This window comes from Parambassis ranga, chromosome 12 (assembly GCF_900634625.1).
Source record: "Parambassis ranga chromosome 12, fParRan2.1, whole genome shotgun sequence".
NCBI lineage: Eukaryota > Metazoa > Chordata > Actinopteri > Ambassidae > Parambassis > Parambassis ranga.
Window position 1 is genome coordinate 12,346,162 of NC_041032.1, and position 12,659 is coordinate 12,358,820.

Here is a 12,659-nt window from a genome sequence, read left to right on the forward strand (position 1 = left end):
AACATGCACATATTTAGGTTTGTGGGAGGAAGCTTCTTCTCTTCTCATCATCACCACCAGATTCCTTCCTCTCACTTTCCACAAAACCTTTCTCACCTCACTTCCCTCCAGCCATTTAAGCACACCTTCCAAGGATGCAATTACCCTCTTTCCCTTATCTATGACAGCATGACTGTCATACAACAAAACAACGTTCTCAACAATCCTGCACAGCAATGTCTATAAGATCCAATAAGCAGTGCGTGCATACTACCTGTGCTCTTTTAATCTCCACAGCCTTCACCCTCAGTTACCTTTGACACTTAGACATGCCAGATGTTCATGGTTGACCTGTAAGTCTCAGGGAATGAATAACAAGACTCATGTGTATCTTATTGGTCCTATACAGTATAGTTCATCAACAAATACAACAGAAAGCTAATGATTACTGGGAGATCAGCATATAATAATTTGAAAGTGCTTTGCAGTACGTTCAATTTAGGAGCAGACTGTGGTCTTGCCAAGGTCATGATTTATTTAAAACTAAGCAGCCCTAACAGAGAATTAATGAATGCAAAAAGCAGACACTCCCAGAGCTGGAGCCCAGTAGACTGAGGATGGAGTGTTTTTGAACAGTTTTTAGTGGATCAGTGTTTACAAGCCTAAACTGTGTCAGAGACATTATTCTGTTCACTGTCACATTGGGGTGGCGTGAAAACAGCAGTCTTATTGTTTTGTAATTTGTGTTTGCACACTTGGAATTTGTTTGTGAATAATTACATAAATCTGCATCCATGCATCTGTGCCAGCTTGTCCGGGTCACGCCCTCAGTATCTGCAGCCTCCTCGTTCACCACATGATGGAGAGCACGACTAAAGCAGCAGCAGCCGTTTTCTCAAAGAGCATCACTCACCGATGAAGACTGTTTCTACACAAAGACACCGGAATTTAGACGTTTCAGTCTTCAAAATAAGAGCATGAAGTAAGATTATGTCCCGATTTGCAATATTACAATAGGGACTGTGACACAAACGAATCTCTTGATCTCCATCTCTTGATATTGCACTATAGTGAAACAATTAATTGAATAAAACTATTAAAATAATAATTCTGATTAAAAAAAAACATTGTTAGTGGCAGTACGTCACACAAGTAAGTCGTTACAAATATTAGCGTTGGCTAATTTGTGTATTAATTATATCAATTTTGCTTTTATTACTATATAATTATATTTTCTTAATATTTCAATTTATTTTATTTTTTAAAATGCATTTTACGATGTAGGTCATCGTTTTATTTTGAAAGGCCGCACCGGATGTGCTACACACAAATGCTTTCGTCTTGACACCGGTGCCGAGTGGCCCATTGAGCCCAATCTCAAAACAGGAGCATCGCCCTGGCAGACAGTTGCGGGACCCTCGTGACTCGGATATTTTATATTTTCTGGATATATATATATATACACCACAGATAAATTCCAGGATGCCTTCGAATCAAAACGTTCAAGGTAATAAAGCGGATTATTCAGTCTTTTTTCCTCGGGTATCTGATTATGTGTGTCGCTAGCTAAAAGCTCCGAGTCTCTACAATAGAGCATCTGCGGCCGCCCGGCTACCGTTGACTTTAAGCTCGTGTCGATGTTAACTAGCTAGCTATTAAAATGATGTATTGTTCTGTTCGCAGGTGGGAAAGCGTTCGGACTGTTAAAGGAGCAGCAAAGGCAAAAACTGGAAGAAATCAACCAGGTACGCACGGTGTTTTTATTTTTCTGTGAGCGTGTCTAACGGCACCTACACGGGAATTTGAATGTAATGAGCTGGAGCACACTTGACTTGGCATTGGCCTTGTTTTTTTTCAACGTGCGGCCACACTGAGGATTCTCGGCGTTCAGATTACTGAGCAGCAGCGCTGTGAATAATGAACCACCACAACTACCACTCACAGTTACTGTAGCTGAGTATGGCGGTGCTGCTGCTGCTGCTGCTGCTGCTGGGGGCATTTTATCGATTTGGCCCCCTGCAGATTTGTGGCACTTGTTGAATAGGATGCATGCCGTCACACATGTCCGTGTTCAGAGACGAGTATTTGCCTTTGACCCGACTATTGATTATTCGGAGGGTGTTTCGTATCCATGACTGCTGTGCTCTCTTCCTGTGAAACAGGTGTTTGAATGAGCCCTTTGTTTGAATGCCTAGATTTTGCAGATAAGTGTTAGTATGCCCCACAGATTGATGCTCCCTCCTTTACTCTGGCTGGCCGCCTGTCATCATATAAAAGCATTACTGTGACTCTTCTGTGCACAACCCCCCTGCTGTTCCAGTTATTCAGGGTTTTTTTTTTATACGCTTCATTTGTTTATTAGAGAAACAGGAAGAGAAATGACCCACGATCTCTGAGCTTCCAGGCCTAACAATAACAGCTATACAGTGATTAACCCCCTCACTTCCATTTCATCTAAATCCTGCGTTTACATTAGTTGATCCTCTGATGAAGTCCTTGCATTGTTTTGCATGTGGAAGTTACTCATTACTTAGGACAGGTAATACAGGGTGTCAGAATCAAAGCTTCAAATCAGAACATTTAACCCAAAGGATGAATTTTTATTACCAATTAAGCAGCAGATTATTATCAACACTTCTTAAAAACTGAAAATTCCTTCCTTCCTTAAGCACAGAGTGATGCAAAGAAGTCTTGTAGTGTCAGTCTAATTTTTACTATGTATGCATTTAATTGAGACATGACTTAAGTAATTAATTGATAATTAACATGGTGAACTTTTTATATTCTTTCAGTCAACTAATCCTTGCAGATTTTTCCCGTTACAATCGCTGAGTTTTGATCTGTTGCTCGCACAAATCATGTTTAAAAGTGGCATCTCCTGCTCTGACTAATTGTTGTGTTTTTGGACTAATCCAGAAGACACATTTGCTTATAGTTTGACAGAAGAAAGCATATGTGTGCTGCTTCAAAATCATATTATTAACATCTGGCTACATTCAGTGTTTGACCTGATTATTGTGAAAATCTTTACAGATTGGATTCCTTGTAATGCTGCCACTGTACTTGTTCAAATGTACACTTGCACTGAGAGTGTGAGTGGACATTCTTGTGCAGGGTGGGAGTGCAGCAGTGATTCAGTACAGCTGAGTCAGGCGACCCTGATAAACATCCAGTTGTGTTGTTCATCCTTTGTACCCTTAATTACATGCTTGACAGACACATAGAGGTTAATGCAAAGAACAACCACACTCTCTGTTTTTCCTGCTCTCTCTTCTGTTTGGAAAGATGACTCCCACATGGCAGATTGCATCATTATAATTTCATTAGAGAAGCTCCCTTCAGGCTCCTTTATACCCCTGTGAGGTGTTCCAATTAAGGAACGTAGTAATAAGTAATGACAATCCAGTAAGAGGAACATCTTAACGCTGTGAGTCATCACTCTTCACTTTTTACATTACACACTCAGATTGAGTAGGCTTTCTTCTATAAAAGGAGTGTTGTATAAAACTAACAGTTTCTCAAGAATATTGAGATTGATTATTGACTTCAGAGGAGCTGGTTCAAGGGTCTTTAAGTTTCATTAAAAGCTGCAAAACCTGCTTTCTTTTTCACCCTTATCTTTTTCCTCCTTCCTAGGAATACCTGGAAGACCAGAAATACAGGGATGAAGAGGATCTGGCGGAGAAATTGGAAGGCTTCAAAAGTAAGCAAACAGTCTGAGTCTCCCCCTCACTATCTAGCATTGTCGGCTTGTCTTTTTAAGGAAGTGTTCCTTTTTCCTGGCTTTTGTCTCGACCTCAGTATTTGTTTATTTGTTTGGCGGGCTGCGCACACATTTTTATTCTTCAGCATTTTGTTTTTCTCTGTGGGAAAGACGGACTGCTGGGATTTCTAAAAGATTTGCAAGGCCAAGTCCTCGGTGGACTGAGAGGAATGTGCTGGGGCGTTCCTCTTCTTGTTGTTTCAATATTCAGAACTTTGCTGGGTAATCTCATAGCTCCTGGGAACAAAGATACACTGCCACTGGTTAATTACAGAAATAGAATCACATGATTTATCAAAGAATCCCTCCCCATTCCTCGCATACTACGTATTTTGTTTTATTTTTTTCCCCAAAGAAACATTTCCTGATATGTCTTTTTATACTAATAAGATGCTCAAGCTTTGAAACGAGAAGTATGCTATGGTGTCCTACTTGCAGTGTAAGTTTGCTGGAGGAAATGGAGCAGTAATATATAAACAGAAAGATGACCTGACACCCAGATCCTGGGAGGATTGCTGTTTTTCTATCTTTTCCATACTGTCCCAGTGACCCAGAGGTCGACATCTACATGCTGCTTTTAACTAACATCCAAATCATGTCAAAGCATGATGATTCTTAAAACATGCCCTGTTTAACATTTACATGATGTCTCCAGCAAATGGTTCTAAATGATTTTTTTCTGTTTTTTCTTTCTCCATTATTCAAATCTTTGGTTTAGAAGTGTGCAGTAAAATAAAACGTAAAATTTGGTTTTCTTTTTGGCAAAGAATCTCTATTTTTTCCTTCCAAAAGAGAGGAAAAGATGTTAAGATATCAAACTGAAGCCCTAATTGAAGTCTTTTATCGTCCCTGAGAGTTGGCATCTATTAATGGGAACATTCCTTGTTTATCTGTGGTCCAATGTGGCAGAGGAAGTTAACGAATCAACTTATCTATTTAAGCAATTTTATCAGCAAGTCTCAATTTTATCAGCAAGTCCCAGATGAAGCTGCGAATGGATTCGGTCGACAAACATCAGTAAACAAATCTGGTTAAGTCAGAATTATATTGCAGACTTCCTTATAAATGTCAAAGAGAAGTAGAAGAAACTCATAGTTGAGGTTATGGTTAGGATTTGATGCCACATTTTTGTCAGCAGCTTAAGGAATGTAGGTCAAAAGGAAGAACTGAAGACTTCAGTTTTGTTAAGTTGAGCCATTTTCTGTGACTGCAGATGATCAACAGGCTGCCCTACGACAAGTGCCCTCTCAAAAAAAACTCTACTGTGTGTGTGTGTGTGGAGGCCCGTTCCTCAGAGTTTACGAACAGGGTCGGCATTGTCCTGTCCCACTCCCCATGGGCTCCCACAGTTAACACAGTTCCCTCTCCTCTCTCTCTCTCCCTCCGAATACGCACACAGAGCTCCCATTGTGGGACAGAAATAGCAAGTGTAATCTGACTAAAGTGGTCTTCTACAGAAAAGAGAATGGGGGAGAAATTTAGGGAGAAGCAGGAAAATATCTGTGCTTAGTGTTGCAGAGAAGAAACCACTGCAGTGGCTGTTAATGTGTTTTATTACTTAATGCAAGTTCTGTTTATACAGTTAATAAAGGCCATAATTAAACTACTCAATGTCGTTTAATTAATGACAGTGCAACCAATTTTAATTCTCCTCCCTAATTTGTGGTGTGTTTCTCCTACATTTTACCCTCTCACTATCAATCTGCCAACTCCACTCAGCTGTCCTTTGCCTGCTTCCCACTGACAGACAGGCGTAAAAAAAACACACCTGTCATTCTCAGCTGTTTGTGTCTGTCCCTTTGCTGTGTCAGCTGTCTGCAGGGTGTGAGATCTCTAGACAGAGAGTGTTGGCTGTCTTCCTGACCCCTGTAAGATACTAGCTGGGTATTAGTGTTAGTTTAAATGTTGTGCACCTGAGAGTGTGGTGTATGTGACGTGAGAATGCATCACTGCTGTTGGCAATAATCTGCTTCTGTGTGTGTTTTTTTCCAGATAAATATGCAGAGTTTGACCTGAACGACCAAGGAGAGATTGGTGAGTAATAACCAGCACCAAAACACCAGCTGCACCCCAGATAACAACTGTCAGCTGAAACATACGCAGTGTCGACATGAGGGAACAGTAATTAATACTGTGTGTATTGTCTGGCCACTGTGACACAGGGCTCATGTGTCATGGTGGTTTTCTGTATGTAAAGTGAGACTATGCTGTACAGCAGTGTGAAAGGTCTTCAGCTCCTGAGCAGATGTAAAGAAAATCATTACTAAGTTTGTCAACAAATAATTAATAGTTTTTTCTTTTTCTTTTTGTTATTGTTTACACTTAACTGCCCAAACCCAACAACTCACTCAGAAAAATTCTATAATATGAAGAATTGTGCAAATCCAGTGCCTCACTGAGCTGCCACTATGACTCCACAGTCTGGTTTCAAGCTTTTACTTCAGGAACATGGCCAACTCCCTCAGTTGATTTAAAGTAAAAGAAAATATTTGATATTATCAGTTTTCAATATACACAGCCCTCCTTAACTTTTTAAGGGGTCTGTAGCTAGACAGCTTTTCCTGATGGGGGGCTGTAGCTGTTAAATTGCCCTTGTTAAAGCCACAAGTCTCCATTGATATAAACAATAATTTTACCTCGATGAACACAGGAGTTGCTGATGCACTTGTTTTTGTTTCAAAACATTCATTTGGGTACAAGCTGAGTCAGTGTTGTCTGGTGGCTATGAGACCATAGTTTTCTTATGTAATAAGTTTGCTTGGTGACACATCTACAACTATTCAAGAAACCTTCTGTCAGCACTCCTGATGGCTTCTTTTATCATTAAATTTAAAAAAAATGGTGCTAATACTATTGATAATACTAATCTCTGCTTGTCTCAGATTTAATGGGTTTGAAACGAACGATGGAGAAACTGGGTGTTCCCAAGACCCACCTGGAGTTGAAAAAGATGATTGTGGAGGTGACGGGCGGCAGCAGCAACACTATCAACTACAGGGACTTTGTCAAGATGATGCTGGGCAAACGCTCAGCTGTGCTCAAATTGTAAGTAAACCCCTGGGACTGTGTGATGATGATGATATATTTATCTTTATGCTGACAGCCTGTAAACCATCTGCTGGTTCATTGTGTGCATGTGACAGAGAGGATATGTATTGTGCACTGTGTCAGCCAATTGTTTTATCCATCAGCAGGGGGTGTTGAAGATAACTACCAATGAAGTCACTGCCCACATGCTGCATTAGTTGTTAATCACCATGGCAACAAAACCCATCTATATGGCCTATCCATAGTCAACCCATCCTTATCTTTAGCTGGGATCATGTGCTTAGGTAACTGATTATAGGCTGATTAACCCACAGACGGTCATATAGGCCTAACAAAAACACTAAAACCCATCTGAATCTGTCAAGAAAATTCATGTTCATGTCAAGCAAGTATGTAATCACCATCTTCTCTGTGTTGCCTAGTGATGAGATATATTTCTGTCTATTTGAAAATGGGTTAGAGTAGCTGGTTTAAGCCTTTTAAAGCAGTCTTGCACTGGGTCAATCTGCAGCAGCATGAGCTAGAATGACTGCAGCGTGTCAGCCCCGCTGGGCTGAGCCGGCTGGACCTTTTAGCAGACAAATCTCATAATCCCAAAAACACCAAGCAGAAAAAATACATGCATAACTTTTCCTTCTTTGCCCTCAACCTTTTTTCACAAGTATATCCTATAATCCTGCAGTTGTTATTTATAGATGTCTCACTTACTTCCTGCCTTTTTCATCCACTAGTTCATGCAGCTTTCTAGTAATATTAAAACACAAGCTGAGTGGGTTTGGCTTCCAGATATTGTCTCCTGATATTTTGTGATACATATGATATGCACAGATCCGACAAAAGGACTTTTGGCAGTTGTAGTCTGAGGGCTTATCTCCCATTAGGGAGTAACTGGCTCTTTGTAATATGGCTTTTTATACTCTAACTAGCAGCCTGCTGGCCTTGCTGATAACAGCAAAGGTCTACAACGCCTCTCTTGTGTGCTGCTTTAGAGAGAATAGATGGTAGAGAGAAGTCCAGAGTACAAAAGTGCACTATTCAGAATAGTGTTATTCAATCCATCTGGCAGGACAACAATTGATTTGGTTGCAATTAGAAGAAAGTGATTGATGTCAGGCTCCACTGTTTGGCTCAGGCTGTACTGGGCAATACAATAAATTCACACAGGCAATGTAATTGACTGAAGTTTTTTTTTTTAATGAAAGATAAATGAGGTATATGAGTCAACTGTTGTTGTTTCCAGGCGCTACATGCTGTAAAATTCAGCAGTATTTAATTGCTGACTGTCAGTGAACCGACCTGAAGAGAAGAGGAGGTTATCTCTTAATGTGATGACACACAGTGAGTGAGAGTGGCTGCCAGAGAGATGTGCCAGAGTTTGAGTCGCTGAGTGCCGGTTTCACCGTTGGGATGATTGCTCCTTATGGGCTTAGCGGAGCTTTGCAGAGTTTTCCAAAAAAGGAAATTAAAGACAGGCATTCGCCCTGAATAGCTCCTGTCAGATCGCTCACTCTTGACTGTAAAGCCTCAACCACCCCTCAGTCCCTTTGTGGTTTCACTTCATTCCTTTCACTTATTGCTCAGCTGTTTCATATCCTGACCATAACTGAGGATGACTGTGCTTTTGTTGACCTCTTCTTTGATTTTAATCAATATTTTCCCGGCTATATGCTGCTATCCATGGTGCTGAAAGCGTTAGGTTAAGCCTTCAGTTCAAGTGGTCTAAATTAATTTTAGTTTTAACAATTAGAACAACAATAAGTAGACTGAGACTACTGAGGAGCAGCACAGAACGCCACAGGAGGTCCTTCCTGCCAGTGGCCATCAGACTGTATAACTCCTCCCCTTTCTGTAGGGAGAGGAGCTAGATAGCCATGTCATGCATCACTGTCATTCCCTCCACTGGTCTATATTTGTATCCATGCATCATATATTGTGCTGATACTGCATTTTGTACTCTGATTTGGATTTTAGTGACACTTATACTCTTATACTCTGTACTTAACTGCATTTAATGTAACTTGATACCCTCTAGCACAAGAATTTCCTTCAGCATTAATAAAGTTTTATCTTATCTTATCTTAATAAGCTTCACAGATTATGTCCGTTGCCTCACTTTTGCTCTAGCAGATAACATTAAATATTGCCATTGTATTAACTCTTTCTTGCTTCGCTCCCTTTCAGAGTTTTGATTTTTGAAGACAAAGCCAACGGTTCTCCCTGCAAACCATCAGGACCCCCTCCGAAGCGAGACATCGCTAGCCTGCCTTAAGCGTAGATGTTGGCCTCCAGTGTGCTGTTGAGGCATGGGGACCATCAGTGGTTTGCATTGAATAACATGTGGGGTGTCGTTTTAATGTGGGACCAGTGAGCGAGGATGTTTTGTTGTGAATATACAGTACGATACGTGCAAGGTTTCTGTTATTTGGAATACTGAGCCCGAAACTCACTAAATGATGTTTGACTGTGAATTTTATTATTCATCTTTTTTTTTTTCCTCAATTAAAATGTAGCAGTGATAGTTTTCCATGTAATCAGCTTGATAAATGACATTTTGTAGGTATGTGTTTCATGGTAATATTTTAAGGGAAATTTTGAAATACTCCACAGCGTTTTTAGAGAAGCACAAGGAGAAGAAGCAGTTTTTCCAACACTTTTTTCTTAATGTGCTGTCTTCAGTGGTCTTGCGTGGATTTCTGCCAGGCTAATGTTAGTCACCGCCTCACTTTAGATCAGGTGCCAGAGATTATAGGCCAAGCCCATTTCCTCTGGGTCGTCAGCCCTTTGAGCTGAAACACTGATCTGGAATCAGTAACTAAGTCACCATTTCTGCAGAAGAGCGGACTGCTTTGCTTGTCTTTGTTTTTTTGTTTTTTGAATATTCACACACACATAGTTGAGAGAAGAGATCATGTTGACCGTGAGTCTTTCCACAAGCGACTTGAAGAACAGCAAATTTGACTCAGTTTCTGATCTGTGAGGTCTGCTCTTATTGGAAGGAGTGTGATTTACAGGCACACACGCAGAACACATGTACATAATATGCTACACATAGTACAATCATATTCTTTCCAAGTGCCTCAACATACAGATACTGTAGAGCTTCAAACAGTGCAGTGCAGTTCAAGCAGTCCTCTCAGCTTATTATCTCCAGGCAACCATAAGTAATCTGTAAGATCATTTTAATGTTTGTTGATATGTTTCCTTACTATTCTGAGTGAGTGAATTCACATGTGATGGGTTTTTTTTAAAATGTAGGATCTGTGGTTTCTTTTTTCTAACCGTTATTTTATATGTCACTTCAAACATTTCATCTGTTTGTTGGGTGGTTTATCTTTTTTCCCCCTTTTATTGTTTCCAGATGTTTATCTTTTGGCTTATTGTCCTCTATGAGTTCTGTATGTTGTGCCTCTGTGTTTTGTCTCTCCAGTGTAACTCATGCTATTTGCTGTAAAATTGGAACTTGTACACATAACATGTTTTTCACTATTCTAATGTTTCCATGTGGTAGGTAAATTACCATATTTTTAGTGTTGTTAAGATGCACATTGTTTGCAGACACCAAAGGAATAAAATTCTTCTTACACTGGATTTCAGTTCATTGTTGTTGAGTTTGAACAGAGTTGGCTTAATACACTAGGGGGTTCCTTCTAATACATGTTTTATGTTGCTTATTGTACATGTGTGCATACACACACTTAAGAAATAACATGTTTTTATGAAAAGGTAAATAGTTTTGGGTGCCCTCGAACATATATTTAAATGTGTGTTATTGTTTCTGGCTTAGAAGGCCAGTTGCTTGAGTGAGAAGCAGAGGATAATAAACAACACTCTAACATTCGTGATAACAGACTGGTCCAGTGGGATTATAATAAGCACCTCTGTAATTAAAATGATAACCAGTGTTCTGTGTAATTAACTGCTAGCTTACATAGACACCGTGGAGGAGGAAGACGGTACTTAGAAGTTAAAAATAAATGTTGCTAATGATGGTGACACTAACCCCCCCGGGCTCCTGTTTTCTGTGCTTCTTACCAACAGAAACTCCTGAACAGTGTTGAGGACATTTAATGCACACCTACTTCCACCTACTCATTACTCATCAATTGTATAATTCTGTCGTGGAATAGACACACTGCACATCCATGATCACCCTTCTGTGTATCTCTTAAGTAAACATTGCCACCTGCTGGACAATTACACATAAACACCATCCAAACAGCTCATTAACATGCATACTTTACTTTAATGTACTTTTTTAGCTTTAATTTGTGTCCTTTAGCATTAGAGCTTCTTTACACTGTTGCTCGGTGTATAAAGTCATCACACTGATAAAGTTAAAGGAGCCATTTTGGTATCAGTCAATGTATGTAAACATGCATAATATCCCAAATGTGATCATAAATCCAAATTATTAAATATTATTAATGTTATTCATTAATACCCCTTTTGTGTAATTAAATGTATCCTGTTCAACTGGGCTATGAGTCACATGAACGTCATTACAGCCCTTACAGTTTGAATTGTTACGCTCCTCAAACCTTTGACCCACTTCCAAACACAAAAACAAACTAAAAGATACCAATGGGTTAAGCAACTTCTCCTGATCACAGATAACAGGAAAACAACAAATACAACACACATTGCAACACTTCTTTGTTAGTGCAGATAAACTGCGCTTGTGTGTAACCACAAGAGGTCACCAATGAAAAGAAATTACAAGCAATAGGGACCCTCAAGGGGCCCTAGAGTTTAAATAGTGAACTAAAAAGTGCAGGTCTGGGGCCCCTGGGGACCTTCACGTGTAAAGTTGTGTGGTACTGGACTTCCACAGGATTTCTTATGCTCTTACATCCTTTCAAGCGCATACAGAAATACACAGTATTCACACACACACAAACATACTGACAGGACTGTTGATTCTTACCAGACTTCCCTGGGGAGTCATGGTAACTGTTTACCAGGCCTTTCTTTCTTTAATAATCACTCCAGCACTCACTGAAAGCTGTATTTACTCAACCTGTACTTTAGAGTATGCCTTTTGTTTGCAGAAAAACACTCCTTTGAGTTATTTAAGACACACTTAGGAACACTGTCATACTTTCATGTGATTTAGGGGGCCTGGATAGTTCACACAACAATCACTGGTAATGAGCAGTTCTTTTCTTTCCCATCAGTTCATCTTTATTCAGTTTAAAAGTTTTGTTAAGACTGCCACTACACTTTTCCTTGTGGTCTGGAGATGTTCACATTATTAACCCAGGCTAGCAACCACAATGAGCTGGCTCGTGGGTGGTTTGCAGCTGTCTTACTTGTCAGAGAAGATGTGGGCTGTCGTTTTTGCAATGCATTCATTTAAAAACTTTGACGATAGATGGAACAGCAACACAGGCCTTTGTATCAGTGTTCTCTTAGACATTACAGATTAGCATGTGAAACACCACCATGGTTTGGATCCCTTTTATATGCTCATGAAGGCAATATGAGACATAAATACACATAAAAGGTATCACAGTGCTCACTTGAGCTCTCAGTATGTTTAGAATACCATGAAACGTTCAGTGTTAATAATTAATGCTACACGTTTTCCTCTGACCTGCATTTATTTATTTCCTTTTATCACGTGTAGGCCAAATGCACAGTCTGTCTCTATTCACTCTGTGACCTTGGATGCAAAATAAATATACCGCTAATGTATATTCAGGCCTAAACACAGTAAAGCTGATAATGGCAACTTGATTAATAAATTTACAGAGTGCGCTTGAAGGCAACACTAGACGTCGCCTACTATTTTGACAAATCGCGCAGGAGCCGGGGCCCCTCCCACCCTCCGCGCGGAGCGAAGCCGCTACAGCAGCTAGAGAGAGAGAGA

The 12,659-nt window shown here is 40.0% G+C and overlaps 1 protein-coding gene across 1 annotated transcript; it reads left to right on the forward strand.

Moving 5' to 3' along the window:
• The first annotated feature begins 1,323 nt into the window (after positions 1 to 1,323).
• On the forward strand, positions 1,324 to 10,380 carry aif1l (allograft inflammatory factor 1-like). Its single transcript, XM_028417550.1, has 6 exons — positions 1,324 to 1,486; positions 1,663 to 1,724; positions 3,616 to 3,682; positions 5,735 to 5,776; positions 6,625 to 6,787; positions 8,972 to 10,380. The coding sequence occupies exons 1-6, from the start codon at positions 1,462 to 1,464 to the stop codon at positions 9,057 to 9,059; spliced, it is 447 nt and encodes a 148-aa protein (XP_028273351.1). The 5' UTR covers positions 1,324 to 1,461; the 3' UTR covers positions 9,060 to 10,380.
• Positions 10,381 to 12,659: the final 2,279 nt, after the last annotated feature.